At 43.3% G+C, this 18,484-nt stretch overlaps 1 protein-coding gene across 1 annotated transcript; it reads left to right on the plus strand.

Annotated features, from left to right (window-relative positions):
* The first annotated feature begins 783 nt into the window (after positions 1–783).
* rimkla (ribosomal modification protein rimK-like family member A) lies at positions 784–18,473 on the plus strand. Its single transcript, XM_070967778.1, has 5 exons — positions 784–1,802; positions 9,521–9,751; positions 11,578–11,664; positions 12,866–13,069; positions 13,988–18,473. The coding sequence occupies exons 1-5, from the start codon at positions 1,640–1,642 to the stop codon at positions 14,506–14,508; spliced, it is 1,206 nt and encodes a 401-aa protein (XP_070823879.1). The 5' UTR covers positions 784–1,639; the 3' UTR covers positions 14,509–18,473.
* The last annotated feature ends 11 nt before the right edge of the window (positions 18,474–18,484 follow it).

An 18,484-nucleotide genomic window follows, 5' to 3' on the forward strand; every position in this document is an offset into this window, starting at 1 on the left:
TCTTCTTCTTATTATTATTATTATTATTATTATCATCATTATTATTATTATTAATTGTAGTAGCAGTAGTCTTACTGTTGTATGGAGGATAACGGTGTTTTGAGTGTTGGAACTTCAGTTCCCATAATGCTTTGGGGGAGGGTTAGGTCACGTTAGGTCACGTTAATGTTAGTGAGTTCATTTGGCAAATTTGCACTATTAAAAGTATGCCGAATTAGCTAATAATAGTTCTTGTGTACAATTTCACCGTGGTGGTGACAAACAAATATCAATGAATTACTTTTATAGTGAAGAAAAGTTAAAAACAGTATTATTCAAAGGTAAGTTGGGCAATTGTAAGGATGCCTTTTTTTCTACGTGGGTTAATGATAGATTCGTAAAGTCCCGCTGAATCAAAAAGTATGTGTATCGTGTGTGAAATCGAGTTTGATTTCAATAATATGCACGGGCACGGAGAACTAGAGAAGTGGGTCATTCGCATATTTTCACTCCATTATCACATATTAGTTTCTTCCTTCTGCTCCGCCCGTTGTCTAAAGATGGCACCACTAAACACTATTCACTGTCTACATGCAAGTTATTAGTCAGATAAACGCCTCTATCTTTATAAAACGGAAAGTGCAAAATGAAAGTAAAGGAAGATGGGTAGTGACTTCAGTTTGTGGTGACCTTGTTTCATCTCTGCCTCTTCGGCATGGAGACAGCGCGGTCGGTATTCGCCAAACCTCCTTGCACCGTCTGGTCTGAACCGGTTCGGAAAGTGCGCGGTCTCGTGCGCACTGCAGACACCAAGCACTGATTCACACAGCACTCCGCGCGCCCCTCATTCCGCTTAGACCTCCCTCATTGGTTAGGATGGTCGCGGCTCGCCTACACTGCTTGCGCGCTGTTTGGACAACGAGAACGCCTGCGAATTGCGATTGGGTAATGCCCCTCCAAACCTTTTATTTTGGGGCAGGCCCCGTTTAAGTCTGCACAGGAGCGCGGAGAAGTGGAGTTGTAAACGAAGCGCGTGCACTTTTCAGCACCAGCATCTTGTGGATAGCAGCCAAACGGAGCACAGAGGGTTGTCGTTGTGGGCTATCTTAGTTCATTGTAACAAACCGACGACTGCGGTTTGTAACGCCAACAACCGCTGCGATCGCGGGAAAACTTTATTGGTAGTTTTGAGTCGGCAAGTAGGAGATATAAAGCTGCGCGGGTTGAGCCTTGTTTGCCCCGGTGGGCAAATAGTGCCAAGAGCTGCAACTTGTTTGAAAGAGACAAGTTTCTGCGTGTAAACAGACCGTTACTTTCGGCTCACTCGTGTCGAATTCACGCGGTCTGGTTCCAACTAACGTCAACTGCGACTCGAGAAGACTACATGGCTACAAATGAAGGGAAACAAAGGTGATAAAGAAGATTTTTCATCCTAGCCGGTTCGGACCGGACAACGGTCGACTCGTGGTCCCGTTTTCAGCCACATCACAGCGTGCTCGTGTCGCTAACCGCCGAGGTCTCCATTGTGTGAGCATCTGTGTGCTATTCCACTGCCGCCCGAGCCCCGGAGCACTCGCTACCACCATACACCTGCCGCCTCACATAACTACAGCTGTAGTCGGATCTTTTTTTTTTTACTTTTTGAATCTACTCATCCAAAATGTGCTCTCGGGTTTGGTTCGTAACCGACCGGCGTATCAGCCAGGAATATCCCCAACTCCAGATCCTCCGGGCTCTGAAGGAGCGCTGCGCCGACGAGGATGTTGAATTCCGCTCTCTCCTCATGGATCAAATTGTGCTAACGATCAGCGAGGGACAATTAGGCAAGTATTACTCAGTTAATCAAAGCAGTCGATGTCTGGTCGTAAACTGTGTTAACGATGCAGTGGATTGTTGTAGTTCACTGGTCTACGCGCTCCACAAAGTTAATGGCTGGTGGTCATTGTTTGGGGGCTACGCTGCCGTAAAGCAAGTGCAGGGCTAGCCCGGTGTGCCTGTTAGCAAGGAAACAGTGTAACCACAGCCGTGACCGCCTAACCCACTTTCCAGCTAGACTGCCTCCAGACCGAGGGGAGCGATGATGCCTGATTTAATTTCGCAGAACACGTCGTCGTGGATGATTATATTTACTAAAGAGCTAAAGCAGCAGGGAAATCGTTTTTCTCAATATTGTAGAAGCCAAACCATTAAATCAGATGCATTTATTATTTTAAAACAGATTGAACTGATGCAATTCTTTCTGCACATTGCGACGCACTAACGTTGCAGTTGTAGGTTTTATTCTATTCACCCACAAGTTAACCTGTGTTTTTCATGTGGATGCCAGGCCCCAGGAACATTTCCTTTCTAAAGAAAAAGACACAAGCATGTAAACATGTTTCACATGCAAAAAAGGGCCGTGAGAAGGCTAGTCGAGTCTGAGCGGTCAGTCAAGGTAATGATTTAACCAGTTTCCAAAGTGATATCTTTAAATTTGTCTCATTGTTAAACCAGAAGCACAAAAAAAAACTATTGAGGATAAAGTCAATCATAACCAGGAGCTGTTTATTGTTATTACATGATAGATTACTGAAATTTGTACATTACCAAAACAGGTTTTCTAAACTACTGACAGCTTTTCTGTATTTTTTCCCCTCATCTGTGCTTTCGACATTATGTCATGATGACATATGAGTGTTTTGTGGTCATTTTGGTACTGCTTTATCGAGAACGCACTGTTTTCTGCTCGTTATGAAATGACAGCATTTTACATTATTGGTACAGGAGGCCTTGATAAAGATGATGGTAATAAGAGGAACTCTCAGCAAACAGACACACGTGGAATTTGTCAAGGTGGTGTGAAATGGGGCCATGTCACCAGATGAGAGGTGTGTGGGTCTCTATTAACACATAAAGGTGTTGGCTGGCAGCTGACATTGGCACAGGTTGAATAGTTGGGAGAGGATGTAGGATGAATAGGGCTGAGACTGGGCAGCAGGTCCCTTGCAGGCTTCATACGGTTTCAACAGGTCTACTGTACAGATCAGTCATGGCAAAGCTTTGTACTCAATACAGGGTTTCAAATGCCAACAATAGAGTATCAAAGTGGAGGGCGTGACATTTTAAGAAGTTACACATGTTTCACATACCATAGTCCCACCGGAGGGATATTTGTGAACATAAACTAATCCTAGAATTGGCTATTTGTGGCATTTGTACCTACCACGTGAAAATTACATTCAAGTGCAGCTTTTGCCACCATGGCTGCATAATTAGACCTAAAGAAGAGGCTAATCTGGAGATATCATGCATTTAAAATGCATATAAATGCATTTAGTAGACACCCTGAAAATGTCAACATATCATCTAATGAAGATAGGTAGGTAGACAGCTGTCTAGACCTGCAGCTTAGCAAGATACAGACAACTGGAGCAGGGCAGTTAGCATGACCTGTAATCCGCACAGGCCCCAATTCTGCATAAAGTAAATGTCTTGTGAGTCTTGGTTTGACAATGCAGTACATCTGTGAAGATTGTCATTCCTCCAGGTCATGGTACTTCTAAGTGCTTCCAAAGACAACTGGACTGTTTTATGGTTCTAGAGGACGTTTCGCCTCTAATCCAAAAGGCTTCTGTATTTATCCTCTTGTAGGATCATAGCTCCACACAGCATCATGCGAGTCGTTAGAGTCACGCAAGTCTGGATGTGGCTGGCACAATAGGTGTTGATGGGTGATAATGGTTGGGTCGTTGACCCGCACAGAGGCAGAGCAACTCAGGTTGAATGTATCAGCTGCCCTGTCCAGTGCCAAAACTCCAGCTTCCAACCCTTCTGCAAGGAAGACGCTAAGTGGTGTTAAACACAGCTGACTGCCATGTTAAGGTGACCAGTCTACTCATTGACACAGCCACCTATGAGACGCTGAAGCGAGATCCCACCAGCAGCTATAAGAAGAAAGTAATCAATTGCTTAGAACTACTGGAAAAGGACAAAGCCATTGTCCGACCACCATATTACCGTCTGTAGGTGGTTGTCAGGCAGAGGTCTACCAGGGCTCATATGTCCTCTGGTGTGAGGTTAGTTCTGCTGGGGAGGGTGCTGTCCTGTAGCAGTTGTTTCCTTACAGCCTTCACTGCTTCCAGGGTGGGGATGCATGTGAAGAGTGAGGTGACATCATAAGATACCATACTTAGAAATTTGACAATGCAGATTAACCGCCAGTGGACAGATTGGCCTTGGCAGACAGATTGGCTTGCTGCACAGGAGGCTGTAGAGTACATACTCTGTGACTGGGGTGGAGAGGTCCATACTCATCTTGTGCACCTAGCATTACATGCAACTTTTAGCTACATATGAATTATCCACACTTCATTTACACCTAGACTACAGAAACTCTGGAGGTAGAAGGTGCTCTCCGATGCATAATCCAAACGGGAGACGGGAACTTGACCACATCATCTTTATCAGAACAAAGTTGCTAGTCTCTTGCAATGTGCAGGCTCATTCACATTAGCATAACACACGTGCCGGAGGCAAAAAGGCTATAGACAATACATATGCAGCGACTGAGACAAGATAAAATGTGCATTGTTTGACCTTTACACATCATTTAATATTAATCAACAGGTTATTTCAGGAATTATAAAAGAAGAGGTGTAGTTTTATGCCAAAATGAATTCATGGCTTTTCAAAGTAAAAATCATATGGGCAACAGATATGAACGATAAGCCTCACAAGTAGTAGATGCTGCATTAACAACTAAAGCCACAAAAAAGTTATTGCACATGTATTATTTGTTTTAGGTCAGAATGTGTTCAGAATCCTAAAACTGATAACACCTTTACGGCCTGCAATTTCAAAGGTTTCTCCTGCTCTTGGCTCATTTGTGTGTTCTCAAGTCAGGTTGAGGTCCACATTTCACACATGTTAATGGGTTCAATGTGTCCCCAGGAAGAGAGTTGTGTACACACACACACACACACACACATACACACACACGAGTTATTTTAATGACCAATGAAGACCTAACCCTAACCCGTCACATAAGACAGCCAAACCCAGCATTCAGCTAGCTAGAGACATTTCACATCCCATGATTTGCGCTGTGAGATGTTTAAACAGAGACCGGATATGAATTGATGTTACAGTCCTTTGTGATCCTTGCACCTGCCAGTGGGCACATGTTTACCCCAAACATGATGAATGCAACACTTCTATGTCAGTGAACAGGAAGATGTAACACTAATGCATAAATGTGAGTGTGTATCAGGATCAACACACATGCGGTTGGGATACTGTACTGTAACTAATGCCAGCCCTTGTTTGGTTACTTATGAAGCACGACCTCCCCATTTCATGAGAACTGAGACTATATGACGATCAGCAGTATGGCATAGCTTTTAATTTGATATAATCTATTTTGCAGTCAGGTATAGCCGTTGTTTACCCCAAACTTGAGATATTTGTCACAAAATAACAGTTCCGTTTTATCCATGCTTAGAAAATACAGACTGTGTTAAGTTTTATGTTAATAAAGAGTGTACAGTCTTTATAGAGCTGTGACTTGATTACACATTCACAGCCACAAAGGACAACCACTCGTCAGTTAGTCTGTGGTATCTCTTTTATCACATGGAGCCTGAACACGTATATTTGCATTGGTGCTGCTCAAGAGGCTCACAGTACCTGCTGCGTGTGTGTGTGTGTGTGTGTGTGTGTGTGTGTGTGTGTGTGTGTGTGTGTGTGTGTGTGTGTGTGTGTGTGTGTGTGTGTGTGTGTGTGTGTGTGTGTGTGTGTACTATTTAACCATGCAACAACAGCATTTCTTCTGTTTTATTTTAACCTACACCTCACAAATATATTTTGGCTCCTAGGTACATATTCCACACAAGGCAACATACCTTAATGTCACATGCTGTGTTGTAAGTATTAAATTATTACTAGCTGTGTCAACAGACAAGGAGCTGACACACCCTGAAAAATCATTTTCACTGTTGCTGTTGTACCTGGAAACTCTATCCATAGAATCCAGATCCTTATTAGGCCATGAGTGGCTGACACAGCTTTCCATATCAAATCTGACTATGTTGCTGTGAATGCTCTGCATTTTTTTTATATATGGTCATTCCACAAATAAGCACTTTTGTTTGTAATTTGCATAGTTGCAGCAGTACTAACCAAAGAGAACAGTGTCTTCTCTATGATTACTGGACTATAAACCTCCTGACTTCATACTTTCAGATGGTGAACACTGTTGCATCACTGTAAAATAACTGTGGTGGGAATAGGCTGCAAGTGACCACAAACCCACAAATATCATTGAGGGAATGAAGGTGCATGTTTCTTTCCTGCTTTTTCTGTCATACCACATACATTGCACGCCCCACAAGAGAGGCAATGAAAGTTGACAGCAGCCACCAACCTAAAACTTGTGGACTTGCCAGTATTACCACCTTCTCAGGCACATGATGAAGAGTCATTTGGAGATGGTACAGAAACATCAGTTAAACAAGCAGCAGTTTATTGTTTGTTTGGATCAGCCAGTGTTGGTGGTGAATACAAAATATTTCCTACCCAGCATTATGTCAGAAATATAAAAATAGCCATTGAATAAGGCTTGGCAAAACAGCCTAAAAGAAGATTCATTCTGCCTCTGTCCCCAAGTACTTACTACTCCATTCCCTACAAGTTCATTACAAACTGGCTGTCATCACATTAAAACATCATCATCCTTCACTGACCACATCATCCAGTATGGCCAAGTTAAATCTCATCTGAAACATAGTACATAGTCTTATAGAATTACATCCCAGCTCTAAACCAGACTAAAAGAGGACTCTTTGTCAGTAGCAGTTTAAAGTGTTTGTTGAGCTGCTCCTTACCTTTGCTAAATGTGTTTGTTGTTTCATGATATGTCTTGCTTGCCTCAGTTAGTTCAAGTAATGTAAATGGCACAATAGCTATCAGCGATACAGTGCACAGGCTAACTCACAGAGGATATGCAGGTTTACATGGCCTCTGCTCGCTGAACAAAAGTTTTTTTTTGTTGCTGTTTTGCTTGGCCTCACATTTGGCCTACAGTAAATGTTTTTGTCTGATGCGTGTCACTGATGACAGATATGCAAATGAACTGAAGGCATTGTTAGCCCAAACCAAACCAGAAGCAACCATGGGGAATCCTGCTGTCCTATCAGGCTAATTTAGACAGGATACCCAGACTGAGATTGCATTCAGGCCTGGCAGGACCCATCAGCCAAACATTGGCACAGCGTCTGTCGGCATCGCCAGCTTTGTGACGTTGCAGCGGTATGCATAGAATGCTTGTCATGCTTGTTAGCTTTGTCAGGCAGATTGAAAACGGGACCCACATATACAGTCTACTGAACCATAAAAACATCACAGGCTGTCGTAGAGGTAAGAAAAATCTGTTGTAAATCAGTTGTAGCTATAAACACCCACCCACACTAAATGTCAGTAGTGTCACACAAAAACCTATGTTGCCTTTGTTGTACGCCAAATGGTCAGGAGGGTTTCTGAATGTTTTTGCAATGGTCACATGACGAGCAGCGCAGTGCACGCGAACACTTACACAAATGAATAGCACTGATTCATCTGGCTGCCTCATTGGTCTCTGTTTGGTTCCCCTAGAGATGGAGACGAGCACTGTAAACAGTGAATACTGTCAGTCAAAAAGCATGAGACCAGATCCCCTGACACTTCCCACTGTAACACCACTGAGTGCTCTCAGTGGCTGCACAATCAGATCAGTGTGAGAGAGAGTGAGAGTGTTGAATAGGGCTGGAGAGACAGTGAATCTTCATGCCTCTACACTGAGACTGTGAGGAGAAAAAGGGAGAGGTGGCAGTCTTCATGGCATCGTACTCCTTTCTTCTGGACTTCCTCCTCCCCTCCCTCCCTTCCTCTATGTTAGGGCTACAAGACATCCCTGACCTTCGCTGCCTGCTGCCTCCCCTGTTTGCCCGTCCACCTGTCTGCACAGAATGACCCTTACAACCAGTGTTGGTCCCACCCATTATACACGCTTACTGCACAGTGCATCTGCTGGCACACCAATAGCTGTCTGCCGGATGTTATTACGTATGCAGCAGCCATCAAGCTTCTCGTGACCCCTTGTGATCTCAGCCAGTGGCGCTGTCACTGTTGTGAGCCTGCAGATTCTAAGATGGCTGAAATTTAGGTCATGGTAGAGGTGAAGTGCTGTGCCAGTGACAAGTGTGTCTCCTCCCCTCATTCGCATGCATACACGTATATACTGTGTGTGCATACCCACACGTACACACAGGTTTTTGTTTCCACCCAATCTGTTCATTCTAATGAGCTGTTGGGTTGCATCGCCTGCTCAAAATCTCACAGTCTGTCTCTGTTTCCTGTTCTCATCCAGGGTGACAAAGTAACACCAGTCACCAGTAAAATGCTGCCAAATTTTTGGCAATGGCTGGTGAATTTGCCATCTGTGTTTGGCAAATCTCAAGCCAATATTCTGTTATTTCAAAATCTTATTCTGTTCTGCAGATCCAGATAGCTGTTGATGGAGACTGGAGATGGCTAGTGAATGTTGAACTTTGCCAGATTTTTTGTCTTGTCGAAAAGTTAGTGTATACCAAGTCACGCCAGCTTTACTCCTGCCACCGTACTCTACAAGCTTCTTTTTGTTTAGTCTCCCATTTTCCATGGCTTGAACATGCTGTGCTGAATTGAAACGGCTGATCAGTGTTCAGTTGGCCTGTTGTATTCCCTACGTTTACATAATAAAAGTGGTGTCAGCCTGAGACATTGAAAACCAATGCCAATTTGACTTTCAGTAAACCAAAACCATGAATTTCAGATGAGAGTCACCAGATGACAATGATTATGCATTGTGATAGGATCAAGAATTATTACCATTTAAATCAAGGAATGGTGGACTAGAGAGTAGCCTGAAATCCTTTAAGGCCTAAATAAACACTTTGTTGCACACGGTTTAATGTTTCTAATCTTGATTTTCTCCCTGATGTGTGTTCATGTGTGATTAAATTCATGATAAACACCCTTGGGGTTTTACACATCTCTCCCTACCCCACTGCCCTACTTTCAGGCAAAGTGGTGTATCAGCAAGGATATCTCTGTCTCAGGCAGAGGGGATTGGCGTATTGGCCTACAAGGCAGAGGAGCTGGCAGAACTGCAGGGGAGGACTGTGTATGGATACGGACAGCATGTAAATAATCTTATCAGCTGGCCTGGCAGGTTCCAAATTCATGGCTTAACACCACCAGCCTTGGCGACCGGAGCAGTGTCCACAAACAGTCTCCATAAGAGGAGTAGTCTTTTCCACCAGTAGAAGGATTCCAAATCTCACCAATCTCTTTCACAATGTTTCCTGCTGCTGTAAATAACATGTTTAGGATATAACAGTAGTTGTTACAAGCCAGGCGTTGCACTGAAGAACTTAATATATGATCTGGTCCAGAGTGTTTTAGAATTTGTATATCCTAAGGGGACAAATGAATTGCTAACTCATAAATGATTTTTGTTCAATGATGGTCATCTTGTTTCCACCCCCAGGTCTGCGAGTGGAGCAGGAACTGGTGACATCTTATCCACAGGTGGTGGTGGTACGGGTGCCCACGCCCTGGGTGCAGTCAGATAGTGACATCACTGTGCTGCGCCACCTGGAGAAGATGGGCTGTCGGCTGATCAACAGGCCCCAGGCCATACTCAACTGTGTCAACAAGTTCTGGACCTTTCAGGAGCTGGCCGGCCACGGTGTTCCCCTTCCTGACACCTTCTCTTACGGTAAGTGAATACTTGCCGTTCATAGTCTTCACAGTGTTGATATGCTGTGGTCGCACTGTTGTTGTAACTAAGTCTGAAGCAGTGTGTTTTATTAATTAATACATCTACTTCCAAGGATGTGGACAACAAATACTGGCCTTCAGTTGGATGATGCCACTGCATTGTCCCTCATGTGGGGCTGTCACAGCTCTGTGCAGCAGCCAGAATGCAGACTGTAATTCCTGAGCAGAGTACATAAATGCACAAATGAATTAACACCCTGGCTCTAATAGAGGTGTCCATCACACAGCTTCTTGAAAGAAGTCCCATGGACCCACTCAGCCCAGCTTCCACGTGTAGATTCAGTTTCTGTATGAATTGTTTCCACCATGCTTGGTGTTTAATGAAAAAAACAGTAAAAAAGTATTTTAGTCAAATTCAGTGACAGTGAGTAAACACAAGATGGAGATCATGTGAAACAAAGTAGATGTAAATGCCGTCTCTTAATATGTATAAACAAATTATAAGGGAATATAACTTCATAATCTATAGTCAAATGGATATTAGCATAAACACTAGCACTGCTGTGTTAAGCATGTTTTTTGACATTTCAATTACATTAGTTGCATCACAGGCTTTAGTCCACATGTGTCTGTATCGCAGATTAATAAATCATCAGTCAGATGATCACTGTTCCACTGTAGTTACTCAAACAGCACTGACAGAACTCGTATTCATACGTGGACAAATCCTCACAGCTGTCCTCTAAACCACATATATTTATCACTTTCACATTTTCTCAAACACCTACCTCCCTGCCTAACCTACTGTTGATGAAGGTTACACGAGAGCACACCCCTCACAATGCAAGCCAGGCGGCTGTTTTTAGTTGTTTTTTAGTAGTTTGCTGAAGACATAACAAAGGCTGACAAGCAGCACCACACATTTCTTTCTGTTTCCTAAAACTGCACAGTGCTGTGTTGTTTGTGAGAGCAGAAAGGGAAGGATACAGACAGAGAAAGAAAGAGGAGGGGGTGTTTGGCCTACATTCCATTTGTCTCTCTGCACAGTAGGCCAGGCAATGCATGCAGAGTGGCTGGAGAGCTTATGTAACATCCCCCCTCTAAACCCCCACCCCACCCCAATGCCCCACCCCATGCCCTCCTCATGATTTTTCAAAATAAAAGATGCCCTCGCCTCTCTTCTGCTCTCCACCTCAGCAGCTTATGATGTGGTCGGGCCCACGTTTGCTGTCTGCTCTCTCCCATCCTCCTCTCCCTATGTTTTTTCCCCCTCTCTCTGAAAACACATGTGAATCAGTGTATCTGGAAAAAGCTGTGTGACAGCGTAGTTCACATCTGTTCCCTTGACTGAATTCCAGAGGAGAGCGCACAGGCACACAAAGATGGAGAGAGAGACAGGGAAGTGGAGATGGAGAAAGCAAGGGGAAAGAAAGTATTAACACCTCCCATTTTTCCAATATTTCTGACACATTATTTCAGTGACTCCTCAAGCCAAAGCAGAGAAAGCTGAAGCTCAGCCCTTGCTACAGGCTGCCATTCTGAGCCATGGTCAGCTGCTTCACATTAACGCCTCCTTCACTGACCACTCTGTTCCAATCTCATGAATCAAGCAGCAAAATAAGTATAAGCTTAGGACAAGCCTTGCTGTTTTGAGGCACTTCTGTTGCCATAGCAACGGGCCACATCCCCTCCCCCCACCCAGCTCAGTCGACTGTAATGTGTGAACCATGCTATCAAAACAAGGACAAATTTTTAATGTATTTTACACCTCTGTGTGTGCGCATGCGTGCCTTCTTTGTGTTTGTGTGCATGGGCGTTTCCCAGGAGGGCATGACAACTTCCGCAAGATGATTGACGAGGCAGAGCCACTGGGCTACCCCGTGGTGGTGAAGAATGCACGTGGCCACAGAGGTAAGACCATCAGGCTGTGTCTTTCTGTCACGAGCTCTGTTCATCACACCACACCTCAGAGATCTGCACGCTGCGGGCCCCTAATGGCAGCTCAGTCCACCCTCATATGAAATTCATTGACAGAGTGTTAACTGATTAGGACTGCGGTGCTGCAACAGACACAAAACAGAAGCTTGTAATGCTTGCAGTGTGGCTGCGGGGTTAGTTTACACATTGACCCTAGTTTCCTCATTTTGCCTGAATTCACAGGGGGCTTCTGTGGGAAGTTTCAGCCTTGTCATTAATGTTGTGCTTCCAAGAGATAAGTCCCAGGGTCTGTTGACCCATTAGTCCCACCATTCATGGTTATCGACACTTGACTGGCTCTGCCATTGTGTGAAGGAATAACAATGGCATCGCAGTGCATTGTTAGGGAAAGCAGCCGTTGGTCAACACTAACTTGACCCTTTCTATGGAGTTCGGCATCTAATGGGTCGCTTTCCTCCCTTCTGCGGTTGACCGTTGACATTGGCTGAAGTCCAGCCAGCCTTCTTTCTCATGAACAAACAACAACTGTAAAGGGTTGTTTCAAAATTTTAAGAATCATTGGTATTAATTGGTCTAGACTGCATCCCAAATTTAGATTTAATGTGCTCTTCCTGGGTAGTTGTTGGGTTGTGAAATATTACATTTCACTTGCACATTGTCCAAACAATACATCACCAACACAAAGTAGTCATGTTTACACTGAGTCACAGGACCATCATTCCCTGCTTGTCTTGTTTTTGACTTTTGACTGTCCATCTTCACATCGTCATGATGTTACCAAGGGATTGCCTTGTCATCTTTTTCGGATTGTCACTTAGACACAATGTGCACGTACACATACAGCAAGCACATGATGCTTTCCCCTGGTGCTGGAGCACAGGTCAGAGGGCTTGACAACCAGGAGACAGAGCCAAAAGGTGCTAATTAAAACAGGCGTCTTCTATCCTCTGTGAGAAGCAATATCTCTTTCTGCCAAGAGGAGTGTCCTAACCATTATATAACAAACAGGAACTGACATGAGACTTGGTCAGCAGAAGCAGCTACTTGTCAGCAAAACTCTGAGGAAGTAATCCAACCTCAACTAACATTACGCAAACGTCAGAGCCTGCAAACATCTTATTTTCATGGGTAGTAATCCAGATAGCCTGAACAAGTCCTTCCTTCCCTCTCCCAGGCAAGGCTGTGTTCCTGGCTCGGGACAAACACCACCTGACGGATCTGTGCCACTTGATCCGCCACGACACCCCCTACCTTTTTCAGGAGTACGTCAAGGAGTCGCACGGCCGTGATGTGCGGGTGGTCCTGGTGGGCGGCCGTGTCATCGGCTCAATGCTACGCTGCTCCACTGATGGTCGCATGCAGAGCAACTGCTCCCTGGGTAGGCAGACCCCTGAGAGTCAATAATGACACACTGAATTTCTCAACCATTGAACACTATTACACGCATGTTACTGAACTCGTGCCCCCTTCTCTTCATGACAGTCATCAACAGTGCCAGCAGTGCTGCACTGTGACACTGTTTAAGTTTACAGTACTAGTATTACTAGTATATTTAACATGGTTACTTTTAATGTGCTGATTATTTAAATCATATCAAATCTGTCTCGAGTTGCCTTGAGTCTTGCAATGTGTTATTTCTAGTCCTGTGGTTAAATGTGCCTCACTGTTCTTAGGGAACTAAAGCTGTTCTGGTTATTATTAAGATTTAGAGACAGAGCAGTTCAGGAAGTAGGTTATTTTTAGACATAGAAATGTTAAAGTAAAACATGGGCATTAAGTTTTAACAAAGAATATGAAAAAAAACAGGAACCATGTTGTATTTTATTCAGCTGCTGCTCTGTGAGGCACATTTAAGGTGTCACTGGATGGGTCTAATCACTCCTGTATATAAAGAACAATATTTAACAGTGTGAAATCAACAAGCTTGTCCTGAATCTGCCGCAGAAACACCAGCATTCCAGCTGATGAGGCTGATTCTTATCATCAGAGCAGGAGCAGTTTTGGTCCAGTTGAGGCTGTAATGTGCTGTGACAGATTTAGGACATCAGTCATCAGATTAATCTGCATTTATGTAACAGCTGATGTTGACACTTGCGCTGACTCTAGGTGGATCTGAGGTGGTATTTGATTCTATGGCACTGTAATTTACAAATAGCGAAATTCCTCTGAAATATTTCTTAAATCTCCCTCATATATTTTTACAGGATTGCTCTTGGTTGATTATCACAAGTGCTTTTGACAATCTGGATGGATTGTGGTGGCTATTAACCAGCTTGATGTCTCTTTGGATTGTTAGGTGGTGTAGGTATGATGTGCCCCCTGAGCGAGCAGGGTAAACAGCTGGCCATCGAGGTGTCTAACATCCTCGGCATGGATGTGTGTGGCATTGACCTCCTGCAGCTCAACGATGGCTCTTTTGTGGTCTGCGAGGCCAATGCAAACGTGGGCTTCATTGCCTTCGACCAGGCCTGCGGCATGGATGTAGCGGGCATTGTCGCCGACTACGCCCTGTCGATGCTCCCCAGCCGCCTCACCCGTAAGATGTCCCTGCTGTCCGTCGTGTCGAGCACCAGCGAGACAAGCAGCGAGCCCGAGGTGTGCCCTGTGCCCGCTGGCGGCGGCTCACTACCCGAGGCCGTGTGCAACATGAGCGTGGGCTCTACCTCCAGTGAGAGCGACCCGGAGCTGGCCGAGCCCCCCCAGTCCTCGCCACGCAAGTCCACAGCCCCCAACCTGCCCGACCTCCCCGACCTCCCCGATCCAGCCTACAACTTCAACACCCTCCTCGCCAATGAAATCAAACTATTGACTGAGTGAGATTCAAGCAGCGCCATGCACCCACAAACGCCACAAATACACAACAAGCATACACACACACCTGTACGCATGGCAACAGACATTCCTTTTAACACATATCAATCCAAAAACTAGTACAACATAAGATGTTAAATGCAAAACAAGAGCAGAGACACATGTACAGACACAGAAAAACAAACACCAAAACATGAGCCTTCTGCTACCAAATCCCTTCCAAAAAACGAAAAGAAACAAAGATCTGAGGCTGCTCCCCTGACTCTCCTCGCTTTGCACCTCTACTCCCAAACCTCACTATCCAAACTTAGCTTACACTGCAGCATGGTGGCGAGAGTGGGATATAATACATATGATAACTGCCAAACTGGCCTAGTTTCCTTTTTCAAAATAGTGAGGGTGAAGGTGTGTGTTTTTTGGGGTGGGTGTGGGATTCCCATAGAGGCATACACCTGCCTGCCTGTACTTTTATCCTCATGATACAATGACATTATCTAAAGAGGAATCTACAGTATGATGTCATAAAAAGGGGTTTCCTGCTGAGACTGTAGTCAGGTTTGGTGGATTGGAGGCGAAATGAAGTGTTTTTTTGTTTTGTTTTTTATTATTTTTTTTATTAAGCGATTAGCTCCTTGCAGGAGGAATAAATCCTAATACTTGGCACATTATACTGTCAGTTCCAATGTAGCAATGAAGTGTACCTTCCAAGGACACAGAACAGAATGGGGACCATCCTGCTGCAACTGGAGATGGAGGAATTTCATGTCAAATTTACTGCTAATAATGAAAGTGATGAATTCACTCCACACTCAATATGCCATATGTTGTAAATCCAACTAAAACAGATTGTATACACAATGTTTTTCTTACCAGGTTCACATGAAATAAATCCTATAATTAAAAAAAAAAAAAACAACGCAGCTTTGAATCAGTGATGTTAAAATGTAGCTGGAGCTGCAGCACTGACAGTGACCAACACTACTTACCCATCGCACCTGAACGTCATCCCAGGTGCAAACATGGTGTCTATAAATGAATGTTTCTGTTCACTTTGAAGGAAGCAGACCAACGGAAACGTAAGCAAACCTGCCCTAACCTGTGCAAGGTTGTAGAAATAACAAACACCGCAGCAGTTCTGTGACAGAGTCACAACCTGGAATATAAAAATGAGTTGAGTGCCATTACTTGATTTTTAATTTTACATTCCTACCTAGCTTGTTTGATTAGCCTTACCAGCAGCAGCAGACTGCTGCTTTTTAAAATTCATTCAATGTCTAGCACTTTATGATAAACTAATGCATTTTTTTCTCTCTCGCTCAGATGACATATTTAGGAAACATGATACAGAGTGTGAACAAAATATACCTCAAAACAGTGACTTCTCACTGCCATAGGATGAGAGATATTCAAACATACAATACATATCAGCCAGGATCCTTGTGATTTTCAAATGGCCCCTGATATACCAGGTGTTCCTTCCCTTTATGTCTATGAGCTAAAAAGGTAGTTGTGTATTATTTTCTATTTCCTTTTTTTTTTTTTTTTTTAGCTTTTTTGTAAATATTTAGGCAGTGAATTAGCTTCAGTGCATGCTAGTATCCAGCTGATGAAACTGGAATGGCTGAAAAAACTGCCAGCGTTGAAATTTTCATAAGCTACTGTGGACAAACTTGTTTGTACAGACCTGCAATACTGAAAGGCTGACACTGAAATTTGGTGCTAACATTTCTGGATTTGGTTAGATGTGATTTCTCAGTCTGATATGATTTGTAGATTTTAGTTTTTATTGTTTTCATCTTGTTTTTTGATAAAAAACAAAAAAAAATAGCATCCTAACTTACAAAATCTGTTGGCATGATGTATAAATACAAAATGGACACTATATTTTTGCAGTCTCTTTGAATAGAATGTTACTTTTTCTTTCTTTAAAAAAGAAAGGAAAAAAAAAAATCCAGGGATTTCAGTGGCCAAGAGCTTGTTGCTTACATTTTTTTGTTCCTGTTGATTTACCTCCTGTGCGCCTTCTGAAATCAACGCAGAGGTTCACTGAGAATCATTTACAGCTCTGATCAAAAGCACAAATGTAAACCCTAAGTTGTTGTAGTGGCGTCCATGTTTTTCGGCTCAAAACCCTTTCTGTTGAACACAACTCAGGGAAGCAGCCTGGATCTCACCCCTGACCCCCAAAGGCACGACATATCCATCCGAGCAAGAGACATGTCAGAAACACATCACACACCCACAGGCAGACAGAAACACAAACAACAATGAAAAAAAGGTTGTAAACTACAGTATGAGACAATGTGGTGTATACCATGGTTAACATGCACTTTTTTTCCTTGCTTGTTTTATATTGTTCCTTGTTCTCTTCCTAATTTATGGTATTTTTAAAGAAAAAAAAAGTGGTTTGTGTGCACTAATATTGTCTCAATAAAGTGAAACCGCTGTGGAGCTTGATTTTATTTTCCTTTCTTGTGGGCCAAACTTACTCACTGCCTGGCATCTAAAGGGCCTGCTTGAGGGTGCCAAATCAAAACCCACCAGACAACAGGAAAGGCAGCTTTTATTTAAAGTCTGCTGTCAAGTGATCACAGTGGCTCCACTGAGAATAACACCATTTAGACAACTGTAATGTTGTCCAGTATCTACATAATGAAATGAGTCTGACAAGCAAACTGTGAAATCCGCCGATGTCCGCTCTCGGTGGGCTTGATCATCACCAGGTCACATCCCAACATGAAAGCTTATATGGGCGAACTATCTCCAGTTGTTGTTGTCCCCCATTTTTTAAGTCATTGTCTTTGTATTGAAGCCTGTGTCATTCTACATTGTGTGTGTCAGTGCAAATCAAAGATCACATTTCCATTCAAGACACGAGACAGACAGCCATGGGAAAGATGTTCATATCTCTCTCACAGCCCCTGTTGTTTAAATCTGGATTTTACACATCATCCATACGCAGGCAGAGTACATCTAGCCATCAGAAGTTCATTTAACTGTGCCCGAACAACTTTCAAAATGCCTTTTCACTGTCTGGTTTCCTTTGGGAGCATTGATTTGAGGATCATAGTTGAGCCAGGTGGGTTTCTTTCTGCCTGGTCTTCATAGATCAGTGATCAAGTGGATACACAGGCATGGAAGCAACTGAAAGAAATGGGTACTGCATGCTAGGGACGCCAGGAAGGAAAACAAAAACGTGTGTAAATCAGGAAATGGTGCAAAGTGTAGTGGTCTGTGCAGTGCTTGGCCAGCCTGGAACAAACTCATAGGGACCTGTGGACTAGTCACTGTGTAAACAACAGAGCACAAGGTTAGTATTTAATTCCAAACTGCTGCTAATGTATATTTGGCTCAAAAATGAAAAAGGGAATACACGGAAACCCAAGCGTTTCTGTCTTTTGCTGCCTCTCAACACATAAAAATGAATCTGAATGCCAAAAAAAACAAACATTTTGTGGTATAATTCAGTACTAATAACACTAGCAGTGAGATGGTTTTCAAAGTGATTCTTTGTTTTGATATGATGAATAAATGTTTCAGAATTGTATAAATATGTAGAATTTCACTGCAATCACTGGGTTCATTTTACGTTAGTGTGTTTCAAAATGAGCCTGAGGTTTGCGTAAAGGTTTACAATATACTTTGATTTTTGCAGGAGGAATATGCAATGTTTATGCTTCAGTCAAATGCAGCTCTTTGCTAATGAAACACAGACATTAGAAATCTTTAATTCTATCTGCATCTATGGTCATCTGATGAAGAGGTTCTGGACTGCTTGGTACGAGATGAGCAAAAACATTGCATAAAGAAGTTTTTAGCAAATGCCCTCACTATCATTCTGTTCTGTATCATTCTGACAGTGTTACAAACTGGATCCCAAAACCATGTAATTCACAAATGTGCAAAATGATGTAAATATATATCCCTCATTTTTTAGATGAAAATAAAGATGAGTCATTATTCAAAACCAATGAGAATGCGT

Source organism: Chaetodon trifascialis, chromosome 8 (genome assembly GCF_039877785.1).
Source record: "Chaetodon trifascialis isolate fChaTrf1 chromosome 8, fChaTrf1.hap1, whole genome shotgun sequence".
NCBI lineage: Eukaryota > Metazoa > Chordata > Actinopteri > Chaetodontiformes > Chaetodontidae > Chaetodon > Chaetodon trifascialis.